General features: G+C 35.1%; 2 protein-coding genes and 1 non-coding gene across 4 annotated transcripts; all 3 read left to right on the top strand.

The window, feature by feature from the left end:
• The first annotated feature begins 637 nt into the window (after positions 1-637).
• On the top strand, positions 638-14,386 carry LOC106135827 (partitioning defective protein 6). Its single transcript, XM_060951345.1, has 7 exons — positions 638-858; positions 3,096-3,321; positions 8,443-8,570; positions 8,858-8,955; positions 9,800-9,968; positions 10,933-11,054; positions 12,431-14,386. The coding sequence occupies exons 1-7, from the start codon at positions 799-801 to the stop codon at positions 12,552-12,554; spliced, it is 927 nt and encodes a 308-aa protein (XP_060807328.1). The 5' UTR covers positions 638-798; the 3' UTR covers positions 12,555-14,386.
• A 3,177-nt stretch (positions 14,387-17,563) lies between these two features.
• On the top strand, positions 17,564-20,471 carry LOC106135898 (dual specificity protein phosphatase 23). Of its 2 annotated transcripts, none has more exons than XM_060951257.1 (4): positions 17,564-17,579; positions 18,358-18,785; positions 19,389-19,512; positions 20,321-20,471. In XM_060951257.1, exons 2-4 carry the CDS (start codon positions 18,375-18,377, stop codon positions 20,467-20,469), a joined length of 684 nt encoding a protein of 227 aa, XP_060807240.1. In that variant the 5' UTR covers positions 17,564-17,579; positions 18,358-18,374; the 3' UTR covers positions 20,470-20,471. The 2 variants fall into 2 exon arrangements, with proteins under 2 accessions (XP_060807240.1, XP_060807239.1); XM_060951256.1 differs by lacking the exon at positions 17,564-17,579 and adding an exon at positions 18,192-18,274.
• On the top strand, positions 19,765-19,836 carry Trnae-uuc (transfer RNA glutamic acid (anticodon UUC)). Its single transcript has one exon. It is a non-coding gene; the product is annotated as a tRNA-Glu (tRNA).
• Positions 20,472-20,880: the final 409 nt, after the last annotated feature.

The following is a 20,880-nucleotide window of genomic DNA, read 5'->3' on the forward strand; positions in this document are numbered from 1 at the left end:
ATTTTGTGAGCATATTGAGTAGATCTGAGAATCGGCCAACATCAGTTTTTCATACCCCTTAGTGATAAGGGTTGTCCACTCTTAACATTTTTTGGTTACTAGAAATTATTTATATGGCAAATCAACGTTTGCTGGGATAGCTTGTATATAATATATTTCAGAAATACAAGTTTGTGTGTAACCCAATAACAAAAAAAAAACATAAAATTGCGATGGTTTGCTTATTCTTGATGAAAAAGCGCTAGATTTGGCACCGAAAGCACGGAGTTAGCAACACTGAATGCATGTTGTGCTGAGTGACGTATAATGTCAACAAAACTTTGACATCTTGTTTTTTTAAATCAAAGACTTATGTATTGTATTACGCAGCACCCTATTAAAATCTATGGCAGCAGATGTTAAGTTAAAATCAAGAATTCTGATATTTACTTATTTAATTTTTATTGTACAATTTTCAATTTTAAAAAGAAGTAGGAAATTATTGATAAATATTCGGATTTACAATTCAGTTAGTTCTCTATTACTAAAAAATCCGAGCACAGCTTACTATCTCTACCAATAAAAAAATTTGTTTGAAATCAACAAAACCGTCATTGGTCAAATATTACTAATACGACAAAAATGTCGCAATGCAAAACAAACTTATGAAAATTACGACGCGAGAGTTGAACGGCAACTGATCATCACGTCGTTTTTAATCTAATAAATATAAAATAATTTTATAATGGTGTGTTAAAATTAAAGTGCCTAATATAATAGTGTTAAATTTTATACATTTAAGTGATAAATGCTATCGAAATGTCCAAAAATAAAATAGCAGCGAGAATTGACAGCCAAAGTGTTGAAGTCAAAACCAAAGTGAGTAACCGATTATAATAATATTGTAACTAATTTGAGACACGCAAGCTTATTAGCCTAGATTTTATGGTTGAAGATATACACTATGAAATCATTACTCATTCTCAAGTTATTTTCAATAATTTCCGTGTGCATTCGTAGTACAAAACGTGGAGAGACATCTGATTATAAATACCCAGATACGTGGTTTTGAACTAAGTTTCATTCCTATTTTTTAACTAGTTTTGTTCTATTTCAAACATAAATATAGTGTCTGCTATAGATATTTAGTGAATAAAAAGAGACAGATATAAAAAGAACAAAAAGATACACTGATAAAGGTTACACAAACTTTTTCTAGTAAGATTTGAGGTCAATGGTCAGTGGATAATAACTTAAATGCGTTAAAATATAAAGCACAAACCTCTGGTAACTGTACTCCAAATTTATAAGAGTGGACGGATATCAGCAGTTGTCAGAGGCCACCAGTTTTCAAGCAATACAGTGTTGAATTGTATGGCATTGGCATATTTTAATGACACATCTCCCTGTTCAGAATACTCTAACTAAATTGATTCATAAACATTTCTTCTTCCTAGCTATAGTCCCAGTTGCTAGTCCTTCATATAAATATTGTATTGTGTTAAATTTGTTATTTATGAAACTGACCAGCTTGCATGAAGAGAGTAATGAATGAGGTTGAAGCGAGAGAATGAGAATGCATTTATTGTAGCAAGGGGAAACATGAAGTCTCTGCCTCCAGGAAAGTGGTGTGATTTTATATGTATATATATGTCAAAATACTGAAGGCTAGCCATTAGTGCCAGGCCCATTAAAAACTAGTGATTCTTATTTATGTGGTTGTCATTTAAACACCAAGATGTGCAGTATACATTGATTCCACACAACTACTTAGTAACTTATGAAAAGTATAAAGGTACTGTTACTGTTATGAATGTGTATTCAGAAAAGTATGTAAATATTCTTATCTAGTTAACAGTAGATAAGGTGCAGATTATCTTTGTTGGTAGTAAACATTTTACGCATTATGGAACAACCTAATAAAGAACTTGGCCTTTTACAACTATAATTAGTCATGATACAAAATAACATCAAGCCTGAAAAAAAATTCACTCTTATTTTTTACTAGCTGTGCCCGCGACTTCGTCCGCGTGGAATAGTTATTTTGGGAATCATTGAAGCCCACAAGGATGAATAATTTACCCCTTTTTTTAACATTTTCGATTATTTCTTTGCTCTTAAAAGTTGAAATGTGATGTTATATAGTCTAAAGCCTTTCTCAATAAATGGTCTATTCAACACAAAAATAATTTTTCAATTTGAACCAGTAGTTCCTGAGATTAGGGCGTTCAAACAAACAAACTCTTCAGCTTTAAAATATAAGCTAAAAATTATTATTTTTTTATTAAAATTTATTACTACTTTATCAGGCAGTAATATATCAAAAGATACTCTATTCGCCGGATTCTAAGGTTTAAACACAAAGCATCACCAACCTCCATAGCAGGTTTATTCGCATGGAAAAATTTATATTATGACTTAAAACGGGACAGTAAAAGTTTTTTGGGCGATGAAAATGCCATCGTGTGTGTCATGCTACAGGGGCAAAACTTAAAAACGTATTTATTTTAATTTAACCTTACTCAACTAATCACTCACTATCAAATCAAAGGAGCAGCTCAGGTTCCTCTCCATAGGTGCGTAATTAAAGACGATATTATATTATCTGTATTCAAAAAGAGGCTATCTTCTTATTCTTAAATCCCCAGAAAAGGCGTGTTTTACGGCATAGACTACTATTATTTCAAATATTCAATATAGCTTTCAGAAAAAGTTATTTTTTTGATAATATCCGAATCTTTCCTTTCAGTGCCGTGTGGTTACCGGCACCAGTACAAAACAAAATAGGACCACTCCATCTCTTTTCTATGGATGTCGTAAAAGGCGACTAAGGGATAGGCTTACAAAACTTCTTTTTTAGGCGATGGGCTAGCAATCTGTCACTATTTGAATCACAATTTTATCATTAAGCCAAATAGCTGAACGTGGCCTATCAGTCTTTACAAGACTGTTGGCTCTGTCTACCCCACAAGGGATATAGATGTGACACAAGGGATATAGTTATATATGTATGTATGTAGTATATTAGCTGTATTCAAAAAGAGGCCTTCTTATTCTTAAATCCCTAGAAAAGGCGTGTTTTTTCGTGATGTGAACATATGTATGTATGCTTTCAGTTCGACGCAGAGTTCCGAAGGTTCTCACTGAGTCGGACAGAGAAGCTCAAGTACGAAGACTTCAAGGCTCTCATAGAGAAACTGCACCGGCTTCACGACGTGGCGTTCCTGATATCGTACACAGACCCTCGGGACGGGGATCTGTTACCGATCAACAATGATGACAATTTGGCCAGGGCGCTGCTCACAGCGAGACCTTTACTCAGGGTCATTATTCAGAGGAAAGGTAGGTTCCTCTTATTCTTTTACCACAACTTACCTTGATCAAATTGGATAGGGACAGCTTAAAACTGATGAGCTGTAAAACAGAGTTATAATGTGGATGAAGCGAAAGAAGTTTGCAGGGATCATGACAAGTGGAAATACATCTTTGCCTTTTTTATTGTAACATATGATTTTTTATTAATCAACTAGCTGTGCCCGCTGCTTCGTCCGCGTGGAATAGTTATTTTGGGCATCATTGAAGCCCTCAAAGATGAATAATTTTCCCCGTTATTTTCACATATTTCATTATTTCTTTGCTTCTATAGTTGCAGCGTGATGTTATATAGCCTTCCTTGATAAATGATCTTTTCAATACATAAAGAAACTTTCAATTCGAACCAGTAGCTCCTGAGATTAACGCGTTCAAACAAACAAACACTTCAGCTTTATAATATTAGTATAAAATGATATTAGATTTTCATACATAATATGTTTTGACCCTAATGTGATAGACAGAAGCAATAGTCTCGAAAAGACTGGAAGGCTACCTTTTAATCTTTTCGAGACTGTTGGCTCTGTCTACCCCGTAAGACGAGATATATGTATGTATTAATTAGATAACCATGTTGACGCCCATTACCACTATTTAGCACACAGCCCATAATTGTCTAAATAACAATGAGATGAAGTCAGATGTACTAACTAGGCTTAACTATTGTTGACGAATTTGCATAGAATCCGCCACCACTCCCATACCAGTTTTTGTCAGTACATAATGTATTGAATTAAAGTCGATATTTGATTAATTTTATATTTTAAGGGATATGCTTATAAACTTGGTATTCTTTATTTTTGGCGATAGTTTAGCAACCTGTCACTATTTGAATTCTATCATAAAGCCATACAGCTGATCGTGGCCTTTCATCTTTTTAAGACCGCTGGCTCTGTCTACCCCGCAAGGGATATAGCCATGACTATAAACTATAGAACAATGATATCTAGTGCCCATTGATCGAGACTTTTACACCGGCAGGCCAAGGACCAATTTATTATCTCATCGAGTCTGGAGATTATTGTCAATTGTTTTGTTTCATGACATTACGGTCAATTGAATTGCTTTTTTTAACCCACTTTGATACGGGATGGGTATCTTTGTGAGCAAAAATTGAAAGCAACAGCGAACTGCTAAAATATGTATTATACGTACACACAATTGGCTGACCTAATGATACTCGTAGAAGCATTATCTACCAGTTAACCATTGGGTCTGACAGAGAATTTTAATGGGCTCATAATAATTCAAATAAACTTATATACCTACTAAGGGATAGGCTTATAAACTTGGGATACTTTGAGCGATGGGCTACCACTATTTGAATCTCAATTCTATCATTAAGCCAAACAGCCGAATGTGGCCTATCAGTCTTTCCAAGACTGCCTACCCCGTAAGAGACGTAGACGTGACAGTGTGCAGTTAACTTTAAAAAAAAGTCACACGATAGCGGTAAAACGGAACTATAACCACAGTAAAATTTATACTACGTTGATTATATACATAGTGATAAATCATCACATCTAATCTCGTCATTGTGACCCAGGTAAGAAGGTCTATAATCCCAAAACGGGATACAAGTGATGAGCAGTCAGCGTGACGCATTTCTAATTGGCTCTAATGTGCACGGACATGTCAGACTCGTTTTGATTATACATATTTAAAAGTAGCTGTGCCCGCAACTTCGTCCGCGTGGAATATTATTGAAGCCCTCAAGGGTGAATAATTTTCCCCATATATTTCACATTTTCCATTATTTATAAATATAATAATTAATTATTTATAGCTTTTTATATCGATTCAAAAATGACGAAGTTCCATACAAACTTGCACCCTCAATTTCACTCCCATACCAGTTTTTGTCAGTTCATAATGTATCTATATAAAGTCGATATTTGATTAATTTTATATTTTAAGGTATATGCTTATAAACTTGGTATTTTTTTTTGGCGATTGGTTAGCAACCTGTCACTATTTGAATCTCAATTCTATCATTAAGGCAGACAGCTGAACGTGGCCTATCAGTCTTATGCCTATCAAGACTGCTGGCCCTGTCTTCCCCGCAAGGGAAATAGACGTGACTATATGTATGTATGAATCATTTTTTTATGCACCTTTCCATATGATAAATATTTCCGCTTGCCACGACCTCTGCACACTTCTTTCACTTCATCCACATTCATTACTCTCTTCATGCAAGCTAGTCAGTTTAGGTGACCTAACTTTAACTCTTCGAATTTGGTGAATGTCATGCGAAGTCTACTTGGCAGTGGTACTCTTGACCTGGAATCAAATCAAACTAGAGTTTTAGTGGGTGGAACGTCTAGAATTCCTCAAACACATAATAATTGCAAGCACGCCACTGACAAGCCGTGACCGTGACTCGGGACTACGGCAAATAGAGTGTAGGTAGGTGTACCTATCATTTGTGTACGGTGTCAAGTTGTGAACTGACAGCGGAATTTACCGCACAACTACATCTATTTCCTCTTGCCCCCGTGGTAGGTAGGTACCTATGGCATGCACGACGTCTGTTTTTTAGCGCGAAAAACTATCGCTGTTTCGCTTTTTATTATGACGTGAAACGGGACAGCGGATATAGGTTTTCGCGCGATATGTTTTGTAATCATGTTTTTTAATTTAGACAATGTGCACTCGTCCACGATTTAGATTTAAGAGATCTATATTTGTCAATTGACGTCCGGTAAAAATGCTGCAGTGTAGTTTGTTCCGCCGCTTCTTCTACACATGCGCTTTGGAAGCGGTAGTAGTAATAATTAGATTTAAGTGATGTGACGTCAATAAGTGATACCTCGTATCCAATTTTGAAAATAAATCTATTCTATTCTATATAAACTGTATTGCGCGTGCCATGCTACAAGGGCTGGCTCTAGTCCCGTTTACATCCTCATCCCTCTGGAGAGGATCCCGGGGTCCGCTTTAAACCATGATTCCAGGATTGGGTGAATCATGTTTTTACACGAAGCGACTCCCACCTCACCTCTGCGACCTTTTCAGGGGAATATAACACGTATTGGACATGATTATGATTACACCTCCACTCTTCAGAATGTACAGATTTCCCTAGGTGTTTTCCATCATCGTAATATCATTGGTTATCACTCAAACTAATATACATAATTCAGAAAAAAGTCATTGCTATATGACTGTAGCAGGATTTGAAACTTCGCCTGCTTAATTCGCATGTAGAATTAAACCTTTTTATCGGGCATTTATTTTATTTTATTTTTATTTATTTATAAAGGCAACACAACAGACACTAAGTAATAAAATACAAGGTTTCTTAATAACTAAAATTGTTCCAACTTACCATCCTAAACGTGTATGCGCAGTTGATTAAGCTTATTAACTTATATAAAACTTGTTATGAACAAGTATTTCTTCAATTCCGCTTTCCGCTTATAAATTGAGCATTCTTCTAAACATGTATGTTCAACCTTCCGTTACGGTAGAAGGAACAGCACTTATGCGACGCTGCTGGGATTCAGGTGCGAGCCTATTGAACTAATAAATGTATAGACTATAGCTGTGACCCGCGACTTCGTCCGCGTGGAATAGTTATTTTGGGCATCATTGAAACCCTCAAGAATGAATAGTTTTCCCCGTTTTTTTTTTCTTCACATTTTCCATTATTTCTTTGCTCCTTATATTTGGAGGGTGGTGTTATATAGCCTAAAGCATTCCTCGATAAATGGTCTATTCAACGCAAATAGAATTTTTCAATTCGAACCAGTAGTTCCTGAGACTAGCGCGTTCAAACAAACAAACTCTTAAGCTTTATAAAATTAGTATAGATACCTACAATACATACATATAATCACGCCTTTATCCTTTACGGGGTAGACAGAGCCAAAAGACTCGCAAATACTGAAAGGCCACTTTCAGCCGTATGGTTTAATGATAGAATTGAAATTCAAATAGTGACAGGTTGCAAGCCCATCGTCTAAAAGAAGAATCGCAATAGTCTATTAGCCCCTTGATTTACCCCTACAATCCGCACGGGAAGAGAAGCGTCAATCCCTTAGTTGCCTTTTACGACATCAATGAGAAATATGAAGTGGCCATACTCCAAAGTTCCGGGAACCACTCGGCACCAAAGGCATATAGGAAGCGAACAAGCTCAACTTAATCAATATAACTAAAGAACAATATGGTAAAACACATTTGCACCGCGAAGGAATTCAATTCAGAGCCATAGTACAATCAACAGCACATCGACATACCTAAATTTACTGCGAATTCGTCTCTATTACCGCGCTATAGAGTTCTGTGTGGGATGTGTTACGCGGTTAACTGTACTATAACTATGTATGTATAGGATTAGTAATGCGGCCTTACTTGTGCGTTGGTTGACTCACTACTAAACCAATTAGGTTTGTATTGCAATAGAAACAAATCATATTTATTCGCAAAGGGGAAATAGTTGTTTTGTTTCGAACAAACACTTGTACTGACTAAATGAATGAATACAATACAATTTGTACAATATAAAAAAAATAATAAAACCACTCCATCTCTTTATCATGGATATCGTAAAAGGCGACTAAGGGATAGGCTTACAAACTTGGGATTCTTTATTTGGGGGATGGGCTACCAACCTGTCACTATTTGAATCTAAGTCTTCTTCCTCCTGGCTATAGTCCAAAAGAGAAAACTAAAACACTCAAAAGAGAAGCCCTAAGTACGCACTTAACTTAAGGGTGAGTCAGGTTTTTACACGAAGCGACTCAGACCTTTGCAAGAGAATCTAGAGTTTAGATTCTCTTAGATCACGGTTACATACACATCCAGTTGGCTGAATGTGCAGGTTTTCTCAAGATGTTTTCCCTCACCGTAAGAGCAAATCTATTTAAGTATTTAATATAAAATTAGTTGTATTAGTGTTGCTTAACACAAGTCTCAATCTTCCTTGGCTGGTGCAATCTGCGTAATTTTTCCCGTAAAAAATACTTGAGCCAAAAGGGTTCTAAATTTAAAATTATATATATTTTTTTAATATTCTGGTGACAGTTTGAAGGACTCAAAGATTCTGAATTTAAAATTATAAAATAAAAATGTTTCTTTTTTCAGGTGACAGTTTGGAAGAACTCAACGGTTACGGCACGATGCGTCCGCGCAACATCATATCGTCTATACTCAGCGGCACCCCGGCGAAGAACAAAGGATTGGCGATATCCAACCCGCACGATTTCAGAATGGTATGTTTTATATTAAAGTATAATTTTATGAAGTTTCAAAGGTCGGAAACCTATCGCATTATGATAGTTCCCTTACAATAAAAAAATACTTAATTAAATCACCTAATCTGTTAAATATTTTTTTCGTAGCGAATTAACATTTTTAAATTAAATAAATATTATTAATAGTTTGATATAATCGATCCATCCAAACTTATAAATATGAAAGTTTGTTACTTCTTCACAGCTAAATCTAAACCGAAGTTAATGGAAGAATACCTATATAACATAATTTTGTATTTTTTCAGGTATCAGCAATAATAGACGTCGACATAGTACCAGAAACATGTAGAAGAGTTAAGTTATTGAAACACGGCTCAGACCGACCTTTAGGATTTTTCATTAGGTAAGATTTTCACTAAATACATATGATATGACGTCTATGGGTATTGAGAGACGGTGGTCGAATGAATAAGTACCTAGGCCGTACCTACTTTTCTGAGTTTTATACATTAGTTTCAGTACTAACCGACTGTCTTATTGTGAGAGAAAAACATCGTAGTTATACCTGCACATATAGGCAAATGGATGTGTAACCATGATCAATACAAAACGGGTTAGGTTCCCCTGCTGAGGTTGCGGAGCTCACAAGCTATATCTGTTCGTGGCGGACTCACAATCCAGTCTCCAGAGCATGGCACGTGCCATTTTTTTCGAAAAACTATCCCTGTCCCGTTTCACATCATATAAAAAGCGAAGCGATAAAAACGGCGTCGCGCGTGCCATTCTACGGAGGTTGGATCATAAACAAAGGTGCACCCCAGACTCCTCTCCAGAGAGGTGAGGATGAAAATAAGAGTTAACGCCAGAAGGGAGAAGGCTCAAAAATTTCAAAGAATATATTTATAATTTACTAGCTGTGCCCGCGACTTCGTCCGCGTGGAATAGTTATTTTGGGCATCATTGAAGCCCTCAAGGATGAAGGATGAATAATTGTCCCCGTTTTTTTTACATATTCCATTATTTCTTTGCTCCTAATAGTTGCAGCGTGATGTTAAATAGCCTAAAGCCTTCCTCGATAAATGGTCTATTCAACACAAAAAGAATTTTTCAATTCAAACCAGTAGTTCCTGTGATTAGCGCGTTCAAACAAACAAACAAACTCTTCAGCTTTATAATATTAGTATACATTTTGTTACTTTTATATTAGCACCGCCATACGAAGGCCTAATGTAAATTCATTTTCCCAGGGATGGTACATCAGTTAGGGTGACTCCGAACGGTGTGGAGCGTTCCCCGGGCATCTTCATATCCCGACTCGTCCCCGGGGGATTGGCAGAGTCTACCGGCCTTCTGGGGGTCAACGATGAAGTGCTGGAAGTCAACGGTATTGACGTATCCAATAAGACTCTGGATCAGGTCAGTTGGTTTTTATTTCTTTTCTATTGCTAGCTTTTGTCGCCTGTTTTTGCTCGCTTCGAAACTGTATATGCTATATGGTCACGTCTTTATCCCTTGCGGAGTAGACAGAACCAACCGGTCTTGAGAAGAGCTGAAAGGACACATTCAGTTGTATGGTTTAATAATAGAATTGAGATTCAAATAGTGACAGGTTGTGCTTACCCATTGCCTAACAAAGATTCCCAAGTTTATTAACCTATCCCTTAGTTGCCTTTTACTACCCTTAGTCGCCTTTTACTACATCCATGGGAAAGAAATGGAGTGACCCTTTTTTTGTTTTAATACCCCGGTATTAAAACAAAAAAAAGGTGAAAGGTTCGCCTATAAGAAAAGTTCTAAGTTGGTTAGCCTTTATTAGCCTTTCCCTTAGTCGTATTTTACGACATCCATGGAAATAGTATGGAGTGGTCCTATTCTAAAATGACGGGGGCCACACGGCACTAAACTATTGTGGGGCAGACAGAGACAACAAACAGTCTTGAAAGCACTGTTAGGCCACGTTCAGCCGTTTGGCTTGATAATAGAATTGAAATTAAAATAGTTGTCACTATTTGAATCACAATTCTATCATTAAGCTGAACGTGGCCTGCCAGTCTTTTTTAAGACTGTTAGCCTTGTCTACCAAGGATATAGACGTGATTATATGTATGGGTGTTCAAATCCGACGGCCTCTGTGGCGCAGCGGTAGTACGCTTGTCTGTGACACCGGAGGTCCCGGGTTCGAATCCCGGTCGGGGCATGATGAGAAAAGAACATTTTCTGATTGGCCTGGGTCTTGGATGTTTATCTATATAAGTATTTATTATAAAATATAGTATCGTTGAGTTGGTATCTCGTAACACAATTCTCGAACTTACTTCGAGGCTAACTCAATCAGTGTAATTTGTCCCGCATATATTTATATTTATTTATTTCAAATCAGGTGACGGACATGATGGTGGCCAACTCGTCCAACCTGATCATCACGGTGCGGCCCGCCAACCAGCGCGCCGCGCCCGCGCCCGCCGCCGATGCGCACGCGCACGACAGCGAGCCGGACGACAGGTACGTACGTTATATATATGTATATATTTTATACATACATATGGTCACGTCTATATCACTTGTGAGGTTGACAGAGCCAACAGTCTTGAAAAGACTGATAGGCCACGTTCAGCTATTTGGCTTAATGATAGGATTGAGATTCAAATAGTGACAAGTTGCTAGCCCATCGCCTAAAAAAGAATCTCAAGTTTGTAAGCCTATCCCATAGTCGCGTTTAACGACATCCACGGGAAAGAGATGGAGTGGTCCTGTTCTTTTTTGTATTGGTGCCGGGAACCATACGGCACTCCCATCCCATATTTTTTTTATCTTATATATAAAATTTTTGTGTCACAATGTTCGTTCCCGTACGTATGAAATTTTTTGAGCATATTGAGTAGGTCTGAGAATCGGCCAACATCTATTTTTCATACCCTTTAGTGATAAGGGTTGTCCACCCTGAACATTTTTTTTAACTAGAAATTACTTAAAAATCTATACTTATATTATAAAGCTGAAGTGTTTGTTTGTTTGAAGGCGCTAATCTTAGGAACTACCTACTGGTTCGAATTGAAAAATTATTTTTGCACCGAATAGACTATGTATCGAGGAAGGCTACCAGGCTTAGTATACCATTACGCTGCAACTATTAGGAGCGAATAAATAATGGAATATGTGAAATAAAACGGGGAAATTTATAATATTCATCCTTGAGGGCTCCAATGATGCCCAAAATAACTATTCCACGCGGACGAAGTCGCGGGCACAGCTAGTCTTATATATAAAATTATCGTGTCACAATGTTCGTTCCCGTACTCCTCCGAAACGGCTTGACCGATTCTCATGAAATTTTGTGAGCATATTGAGTAGTTCTGAGAATCGGCCGACATCTATTTTTCATACCCCTTAGTGATAAGGGTTGTCCACTCTTAACATTTTTTTTGTTACTAGATATTACTTTATATTTATATGGCAAAACAACATTTGCCGGGACAGCTAGTTTTGTTTATATGTTTTAGGCGATGGGCTAACTGAGGGGTTAGTGCGATCAAACGCGGGGTTAGTGCAAGTAATCGCGAATTTGTATGGAATTGCATATAAATTTCGTCAGACATAAAAATAACTTGCTAATAGTATAAATGCGTGTGAGTGTGTACATATGTTTGTTACCTTTTACGCAAATACCACTGAACCGATTAAGATTAACTTTGGTATGTAGATAGCTGGAGTTACTAAGACTTATTCTCCCGCAATTCCCGCGGGATTGATTCCACGCGTACTAAGTCACGACCGACCTCTAATTGTATTATAAATGTAAATTGACTTTAATATTTATCAAATAAAAATGAGTATCACTTCAAAATGTTAAACGTTATTTATTCATCTTTTCCTAACAGATTCGACCAAGACGAACAGGATGAGATCGTCGACCTCACCGCGGTGACTTTAGACGAACAACCGGAACAGTCGAACTTCCAACACATTTCTACGAAGGACGACGGACAAGTGTTACACCTCTAGTTTGTGCAGTTTGTATTAAAGAGATACAAGAGACGGTGTCAGTAACGAACATTCCGGTATGTTAAGATTTAAAAAAATAAATAAGAAGAAACATAATGCCTATGTCGATAGTGTAAGAAACATCGATATTGTCGATAGTGTAAAACAATTTTATAGATTTCAATTTTGTGTAATCAATCTATTCTGTCGATAGTGTATAAAAGTCGATACTATTGATAATCACAAGCAATACTTCCGGTTGTGTAGAAAACATCGATAATGACATAACATATCAATTACATGAATAGTATTAGCCTTTTGCGAAAACCAATTGATGTTAAGACTATCGATCGTGTCTTAAAATTTATTTCTAACGATTGTTTATACAAAATAACTAACCAACAGCTTAACTTTAAACACATCCCTACAAAGGGTGACGGTCAAGTGGTACATCTCTTATATGTGGAGTTTGTATTAGGAAGATACAGGAGACGGTATCTGTAACGAACATTCCGATTTTAGAAAAAAAAGGAGAGAAAATCTATATCGATAGTGTAAAAGTCGATAGTATCGATACAATGAAACAATCAATACTATCGACATTTAAAATATAATCGATAGTGAGTAACATCAATAGTTTAAAACAATTCTATAATACGTGAAAAGCTATCCTAAAACATCTAATTATATCTATATTATTAATGATATTTAGCGGCCTAACTACAGTGACTACGATTTTATCAATCAAAGGAGACAGTATCCGTTAACGAACATTGCTATTTATTAAGATTTTAAAAGAATAAGAAGAAAAATAAAGCCTATATCGGTAGTGTAAGACACATCAATATTGTCGATAGTGTAGGAAACATCGATAGTGTAACAAATCAATTATACAAATAATACCCTTTGGCAGTCACTAGATGGCAGTAATTAATTTCATATTAATCTGTCAAGTAGACTTTGAATTACAAGCATATAGATAGAAGGTCAGTTCAAGAGTATCCTAAACCTTGATTTTTTGTATAAAAGTGGAAAGTACTGCTAAATGTGTTATCGCAAGAGCAACTAAAGGTGATTACCACCGTAAGTCACCATGACATTTTTCTATTTCATCTAAAATCTGACATTATTTGACACATTAACCATATTACCGAAGTAACTTTTTTATGGCGCGAAAATATTTGAGCGATTGAGCCTATCAGAACGCGCGATTTAAACCCGCGAGCTGAACTGTCCGCTATTACAAGCGAGATAGCAGGATGCATTTTGTTTTTGGATTTTAAGTTTAATGTAATTGTAATAAGATCGTTATTTTACTGAGTTTTCATTCGGTTTCATTCGGCGGTAGGTTTCGCTATTCTGCGCCGTCGAATATAAGCCGAGGTGACGTATAAAATTGGCTAACAATTGCACACAAAACGTCGTTTGCAAGAAGACGACAAATCATTCCTTAAGTTTATAATACAATATGGCATTATATTATTCCGATTTTGATGACGGCGATATAAAACTGTCAATTCTTTTTTTTTTATTTGAAATCTTTATGCGAAATTTAACTTTCCAAAAAGACCGATCGGAATAATTTTCAAATTGATTAATTAAGAACATTCCAGATGGTGTAAGAGAATAGTTGTAACATTCCAATGATGTATTATGTAAATAGGTTAGCGTAAAAGCTCACGATTGGACAATAAATTAGCCGGTAATTATCGATTATCGGTAATCGATATTGGATAACCTAGCGTCACTAGCTTTGATCATATATTTCTGTAAATTCACAGATGCTGTTAAAAATTGGCAAAACAAGACAAAACAGTGTCATTATTATATTATACATTAGTAATGTTGAAGTGTGTGGTATTTTCGGTATACCTCAAGTGATAAAAACCATATACGTTAGTCCGTATAGAAGCAGGGACGCTATTTTCTTGAATTTTATACCAATTGTAAAATGAAATATGTATGGATCTGTGCAGTTACGGAAATATACGATCGTAGGTCAGTAGATATAAGTAGGTAAAGCGCCATCTAGTGGCCGCACGAGAGAACATGCAATCTGTAATGTAGCGATTGCGAAATGATGTCCTTAATATGTGAATTTGAACAGTTTCACGTTGTATTAGACTTGTTGTCCTTGTGTTTACGTTGTTCTAGAATTGTCTGTAAAATATAGCTTGATTACTGGGACAGCCGGATGGAATGATAACTATGACATGGGTGCGAAAAAGGTCAGACCATAAAATACATATATATGCATTTGACATCTGTCAAAGAGGTCAAAATATATTTTACAGACTTTTGAAAGAACTGTAATTTGGTCATATGACTCGAATCAGAGCTTATAAGTAAAATTGTGCTTTATTTTTATTAGACGTAAGTTTTATATTTGAATTCAACTGTTATGTCAATTATATAATGAAATCAGCCTAAAAATTGCTAACATTGTCCATTCCATTTTGAAATTTAAGTATTAAAATTATTTAGCTAGTTTACAATTAGTTGAATGCTCTATCGGTATGATGGGACCAACTTTTTAATGAAAAATAATACTAAAATGTATGATACAGCTCTGAAGAGAATTTTTCACGTCGTTACCATATTTTTTAGTTTTCTGGATGTTTACTGTGCCTTGGAATCAAGTGTGTCAAATATTATTGTCCTAATAAAAAGGTGCTAAAATGTTTTCTCTCCAAAAAGTTTATGATATGTTTGTTCATATCTTGTTGTGTATTTTTCTCATAAAACAAACTTTAATCTGTTTTTGCTTGTGTATAAAACAAATGTAATTCCGCCAATCATCGCCATCTTTTTTACCTGTGGTACGACGCCATTGGCTGATTGATTGAACGTCTCAACCTATTAGTTTGCTGACAAGAAAGAAATTCATTATAGACACGCCAGCTTTTAGCTAGTTTCGAAAAATAATCTTTAAAAAAATATTACATCCATACTATGTAATTCGTGCCTTATTCGAATAAAAAATACTGGCTATAATTACGGTTAATAACAATAAATTTTCAGCAAAGTTAACGCGAAGTTATGTATCGAATGTAGATAGGCTGTTTATTCACATTTTGTAGCTTAGTTTATACATTCGTCTTAATAAAAAAATATATAAGTTAACATTTAAAAAAGTGGATCAAAAATGTAACAAGGATTAAATGGATAGTGAAAAAAGGCCGCAAATACAAATTTGTTTCTTTTAGCTTTGTGCCTTATAATTAGATGTTATAAAAAAAATAATGTGTTATTATAAGCTAAATATTTTGAATCAATACCGGAGCGAACGTTTGTAAATATAGCCGCTTCCAACTATTCCGATGTAGTCATAGTTAGTTAAGTGGCAATTGTTCTGCTAGTGGTAGGCTTTAAGAATAAAAATAATAAAAAAAGCTAAACATACATTAAATAAGAGGACTGGCTGAAAGTATTAAATATTGTAGTTTAAAAAAAAGGTATCCCGAGTTTATGTATATTACATGTTCCTTGTTTATTATTATGTAATGTGCTTTGAACTTGATAAACATTAACGATGTTAACAAGATAAAGCAAGAATATGATAATTATGGATGAATTTATTTATCAACTAATGTGAATAGGAGAAATTGTCGCAGTTTTACAGGCTGTTTTAGATTTTTGGGTTCTCGGTTCTTCTCGATGTATTAAGGGATATGGTATATCTTCTCACTTTATATTTTCTGTTCCGATACTTTTCTTATGAAGAGCTCTGATGATATGTATTTCTTACCCATAAGTCGTGAATAAACCCACTAGTTTTCTAAGTACATGAGCACTCAAATTTAGGGTTGCAAGCAATAAACTTCTTTGTAATATTTTTTAATGCAAGCTATTGTCCTCAATGATCTAGAAGTCATTTAGAAGTGCACGTATAAAGGGGCATGGCAGAACGAAATTTATTGTACGTTTATCAAGATTTATAAGAAATTTCATGTTTAAATTTCAAGGGATCCAGAACACTACCTTGACGTACACCAATACAATAAAAACGGTTTCAGGAAACTTGTAACTCGGGATACTTCTTTTTTTAAATATCAAATCATGAACTTGTATGTTGAATTTTTTTATAGTATTCGAAATTTTGTATTGTTAAGAATCAGTATTGGAATCATGTTTCAAGTATTTATGTTATCACATCATTTTGTACTTATTTTTAATGTACTTAATTAATATTTTATATCACAGGTTGCCTTAGTATTATGATGTTATGAATAAAGGTTTGTATATTTCGAGAGCATTCGTTTTTATCATATATGTGATTTCATTTGAAAACATTATTAGTATAGTTTATAATATTTAGAAGATCACTCACTAGAAGTTAAAACAGGGTTATAATCAGTTATCTTCTGAAGTGATTCAAGCTTCTGTTAAAAAGAAACTTCTTCGATAAATAAGCTTGAAAGCGCATTAAGTTTGCTCTCGATCAGTACTTGCCTTAGTAGAAGGGAACTATTTGATTGGCTCAAAATAATGGTCCAAATATGATCTTCTTAATGATTTTATAGTTTAGGAGATACGTTATTTACACTAGCACTTGTGTTGTAATTAAATATATTCTTATTTAAATCGAAGCTGTCTTTTTGTTAACTTCTTTTTATTGTTGCGCTGGTATCTCTAGGGTTAACTTCTCCTCGCAATAACTGGTTACTTACCTTATGTATAATAAAATAATGATTTAATTATTAGGACCAAATTGTGCGGAGCACACGCTGGATTCTTATTTTCAATACAATTTGTAAGTATAGACTTTGAGATGATATAAACGACGTTTGAATGAATGATAACGTAAGCCAATATCTTGTCAATCTTTTGGACAAGCCCTTAGCCCATTTCTAAAGCGAAACGATGCCAACATCAACAAATATGACTTAATCTATTTATACCTTAACATTAAGCCATAGAGTGTATTTTGGCCTGATTTTGATGAGTTCATCAATCTTAGAGTGTCCATATCTAGAAGGCGAAACTAATCAGTATAACTTTTAATTTCACAGTTATAAGTTGTTGTGTGTGAAACTGACGACTGATGTAAGATTTTTTATTTTATTAACAGTCATTAAAAAGGTATATTCTCGAAATACTTGTATTAAAATTATTAGTATTATACCTTGTTATTATATTTTATTGTAATTTCACTTAATGACAAGCGGACCCAGAAGCGAAATAGCCGTGGATAAATTTGGCAACAATTATTTAAAATCTAATGAAATATCAACTTATGAGTTTTCCTGTACAGTTTAATATACTCATACAGTGTAGGCGAGACGGTGTTTTCGTCTTATTATCTGTTTATACCGACGTCATCGTCCATTCAAGAATTGGACGTCACCGCGCACAGCATTATGTTTTTTTGGTAAACGTCGTGCGAAAAGCGTTTCAAATGTAATTTATCTTTACGGCACATTATTCGTTTATAACGATATCCGACAACAGATGTTTTAGCGTAACATGTTTTATGAACAACAAACATAAAACGATGACGAAAAACAAAAATATTACAATTCTAAAACTCTTATTCCAAAATCTTAAGATTCAAATTTAAATGTAACTTTACCTTGGCATTGGCACGTATAACGTAGTCAAGGTGGGCTCCAGAAATAAATGTTACATGCTCTCCAGAAAATAGGATAATGTGCCAAGTTTTCCCGCCCTTTCGTCAGTCAACAAAATACATCGTAGACCGATGGTCCGAGAAAAGAGTTGCAATTGCGAAAAGTGCCAGTGTTCGTATTTCGAAATAAAAAAATATTATTTCTAGATTTTAAATTTTGGCGCCAAATTTAAACTTTTTAATTTCTCGTGACAGTGAAAGGGAAGTTCAATATGGCTGACGAAGAGTACCGCGTGATCACTAGGATGGAAGACATCACGGAGCAAGACGACAAAACGCTGGCGGGCGCGAAAAAAGAAATCAGAAATGAGTTGACAGTTATTATACCAGAAAACCCGTTCCCAGAGATAGAAGTTGATGCGTACCCGCCTTTAAAATTCTCATGGGTTATACCTAAAAAAATTGCGGCGATGGCCTTTCCTAGGAACAAAGAAAATTTAAAGTTTTTAACTAATCAGGGTATAACGCATTTAGTCACATTGACAGCGGGTAAGAAACCGCCAGTGGATGATATCCCCAGGTTAAAATGGACAGAGATTCCTATTGAAGAGTTCGAAATTCCCACCACCGAGCAGATTAAGAAGTTCATTGACGTGTGCAAAAGGGCAGATAAATGTGACGAGGTAAGTGTCTGTGACCCAATTTATGACCAAAATACGACTGACAATGACCTATATGTAAATATTTAAAAAAATAGTTGAAACTGTATTTCGAAACCGAGCATGTGTTTGATTTCGGATCTTGAACTATACTCCGCTCCAAATTTCATAAAACAGCTGTGCTGCGAGGGTGTAACAGTCATTGGTGTCCATATGAAGTGCGTTTTTGTTTTTGTAAAAATAAAGTATTTATTCAATGAACACTGTAATACAAAAAATAAAATAAAAAAGTACATAATTAATAAGTATTAGCCCTAAAAAATCTTTTGTATGTTTGTATTGATCGGCTAATCTACGTTTCGTAGATTGAACCTTAGAATAATTATGTTGAAAAGTATAGATAACTTTCAACGAATTCCTGGCTATTGTGATGATGTTTTGCAATCGCAACAATCGCTTTTTGTCGTACAGTCAACCACACATAAACCCTTCATGGAACTCTATGACGCTGTAATAGAGGCAAAATTAGAATTTAGCAACATTTTTTTATTCTTTTAAAATTCCCACAGCACAAGAGATATGATCCAAATTGTTATGATAAAAATTATTTTTACCCTCGAAAAACAGGTGATGGCCCTCCACTGCCGGCAGGGGCGCAGCCGCAGCGGCGTCATGCTGGCTTCTTACCTCATACACTTCCACCGGTTCCAGCCAGACCAAGCCATGAACGCGATTCGGATGATTCGCCCTGGTCAGTATAAAAAAACTCTTTAGCAACCTTAAAAAAATAAAAGAGAAAAAAGACGAATAAGAATACATATAAAGACGCAAAGACTGACATTTTGTTTGTTCTTTATTTGATCTGCAGTTTATGGTCTTTTCATTACAGTAAATAATACTAAAACTTTTGTTTATTTCAGTCCGAAGTTTTGAAAAGAAAAATTTTTTTTGTTGATTTCTCGGTCTGTAAATATAAATTGATAATTTCACCATTCTTGTCATCTCCCGTATGGTCTAGTGGCTAGGATACCTGGCTTTCACCCAGGAGGCTCGGGTTCGATTCCCGGTACGGGAAAAACTTTTTTGTTTTTTTTTTTTGTGATCAGGTTTTGTTTTTTAAATTCACATTGAATTTATTTTCTTTATATCTTAGCAGAAATCCAAAATGATTTTCACACGCTGGATAAGATAAACAGTCAGATAAACAGATAAATTTAAAGAATTGATTAAGTTTTACAACACATTGTAGGTACATTTAAAAGACATTTTTCAACCACTGATTTACTACTTTACGAGATTTACACATTTCTTAAGACTTTACTAAGGAGGCAGCCCTCTATCACCTACCAAAGGTCAGCTAGCATAATGTTGATCTGGCGCCAATTCTGAATATTATAAAGAAAAGAAACTTGAAAAGCGAAAGTAATATTGTCTGTATGTCAAATGGTTTACTCTTCTTTTTTCAGGCTCCCTAGACTTTCCGAAAAACAGATAATTTAAAAGCGAAAGTAAATTTGTCTGTAGATATGTCAAATAGTTTAATCACTCCTTTTTTTCAGGCTCTCTAGACTTCCCTGAACATGAAGAGGCTGTCGGCAAATACTTCGAGTACCTGACGGAAGATAATCCCGTAAAGTTCGGAGTAAGCGGGGACATCATGGAGGAATTCATTGAAAACGCCAAAGAGAGCACAAAAAAAGTGCTATGATGTTGACAATAAACTTTTTTTATTTACATTTGTTTTTTTTTTCATATTTTCTTTTTATTATTTGTAACTACAATGCCTTAAAAAAACTAAAGGCATCAAACTGATTTCTTTTTGTTATAGCTAATTCTAAATTTGAAATTGGCATTAGATTTTTAGTCTATTCTTTTATATTCTAGTTTTAAATTCATGATCATTAAAATTAGATAGCTATGTATCTACTGCGCTGGACGCCCAAAATAATTATTATTGCAGCATTTATCCAGCAATCATTATTTTGAAAACTTGGCAAGAGTGTAGCGTGACGTCGCGATCGTCCTTCGATTAGCATTGTTTTACATGTTTAATGATCAGTTTACATCAGCTAAACAAATATCAAATTTAATTTGTTAAATACGAACATTATATCTTACA

This window comes from Amyelois transitella, chromosome 24 (genome assembly GCF_032362555.1).
Source record: "Amyelois transitella isolate CPQ chromosome 24, ilAmyTran1.1, whole genome shotgun sequence".
NCBI classification, from domain to species: Eukaryota; Metazoa; Arthropoda; class Insecta; order Lepidoptera; family Pyralidae; genus Amyelois; species Amyelois transitella.

Bases quoted from the DNA above. Each gene is read 5' to 3' on its own strand.
- LOC106135827 (XM_060951345.1), top strand. From the start codon at position 799: ATGTCCAAAAATAAAATAGCAGCGAGAATTGACAGCCAAAGTGTTGAA. The intron at 3,322-8,442 runs GTAGGTTCCTCT...TTCTTTTTTCAG, and splicing joins GGTCATTATTCAGAGGAAAG to GTGACAGTTTGGAAGAACTC. The intron at 8,956-9,799 runs GTAAGATTTTCA...TCATTTTCCCAG, and splicing joins CCTTTAGGATTTTTCATTAG to GGATGGTACATCAGTTAGGG.
- LOC106135898 (XM_060951256.1), top strand. From the start codon at position 18,235: ATGGTCCGAGAAAAGAGTTGCAATTGCGAAAAGTGCCAGT. The intron at 18,786-19,388 runs GTAAGTGTCTGT...CTCGAAAAACAG, and splicing joins GGGCAGATAAATGTGACGAG to GTGATGGCCCTCCACTGCCG. The intron at 19,513-20,320 runs GTCAGTATAAAA...CCTTTTTTTCAG, and splicing joins GATTCGGATGATTCGCCCTG to GCTCTCTAGACTTCCCTGAA.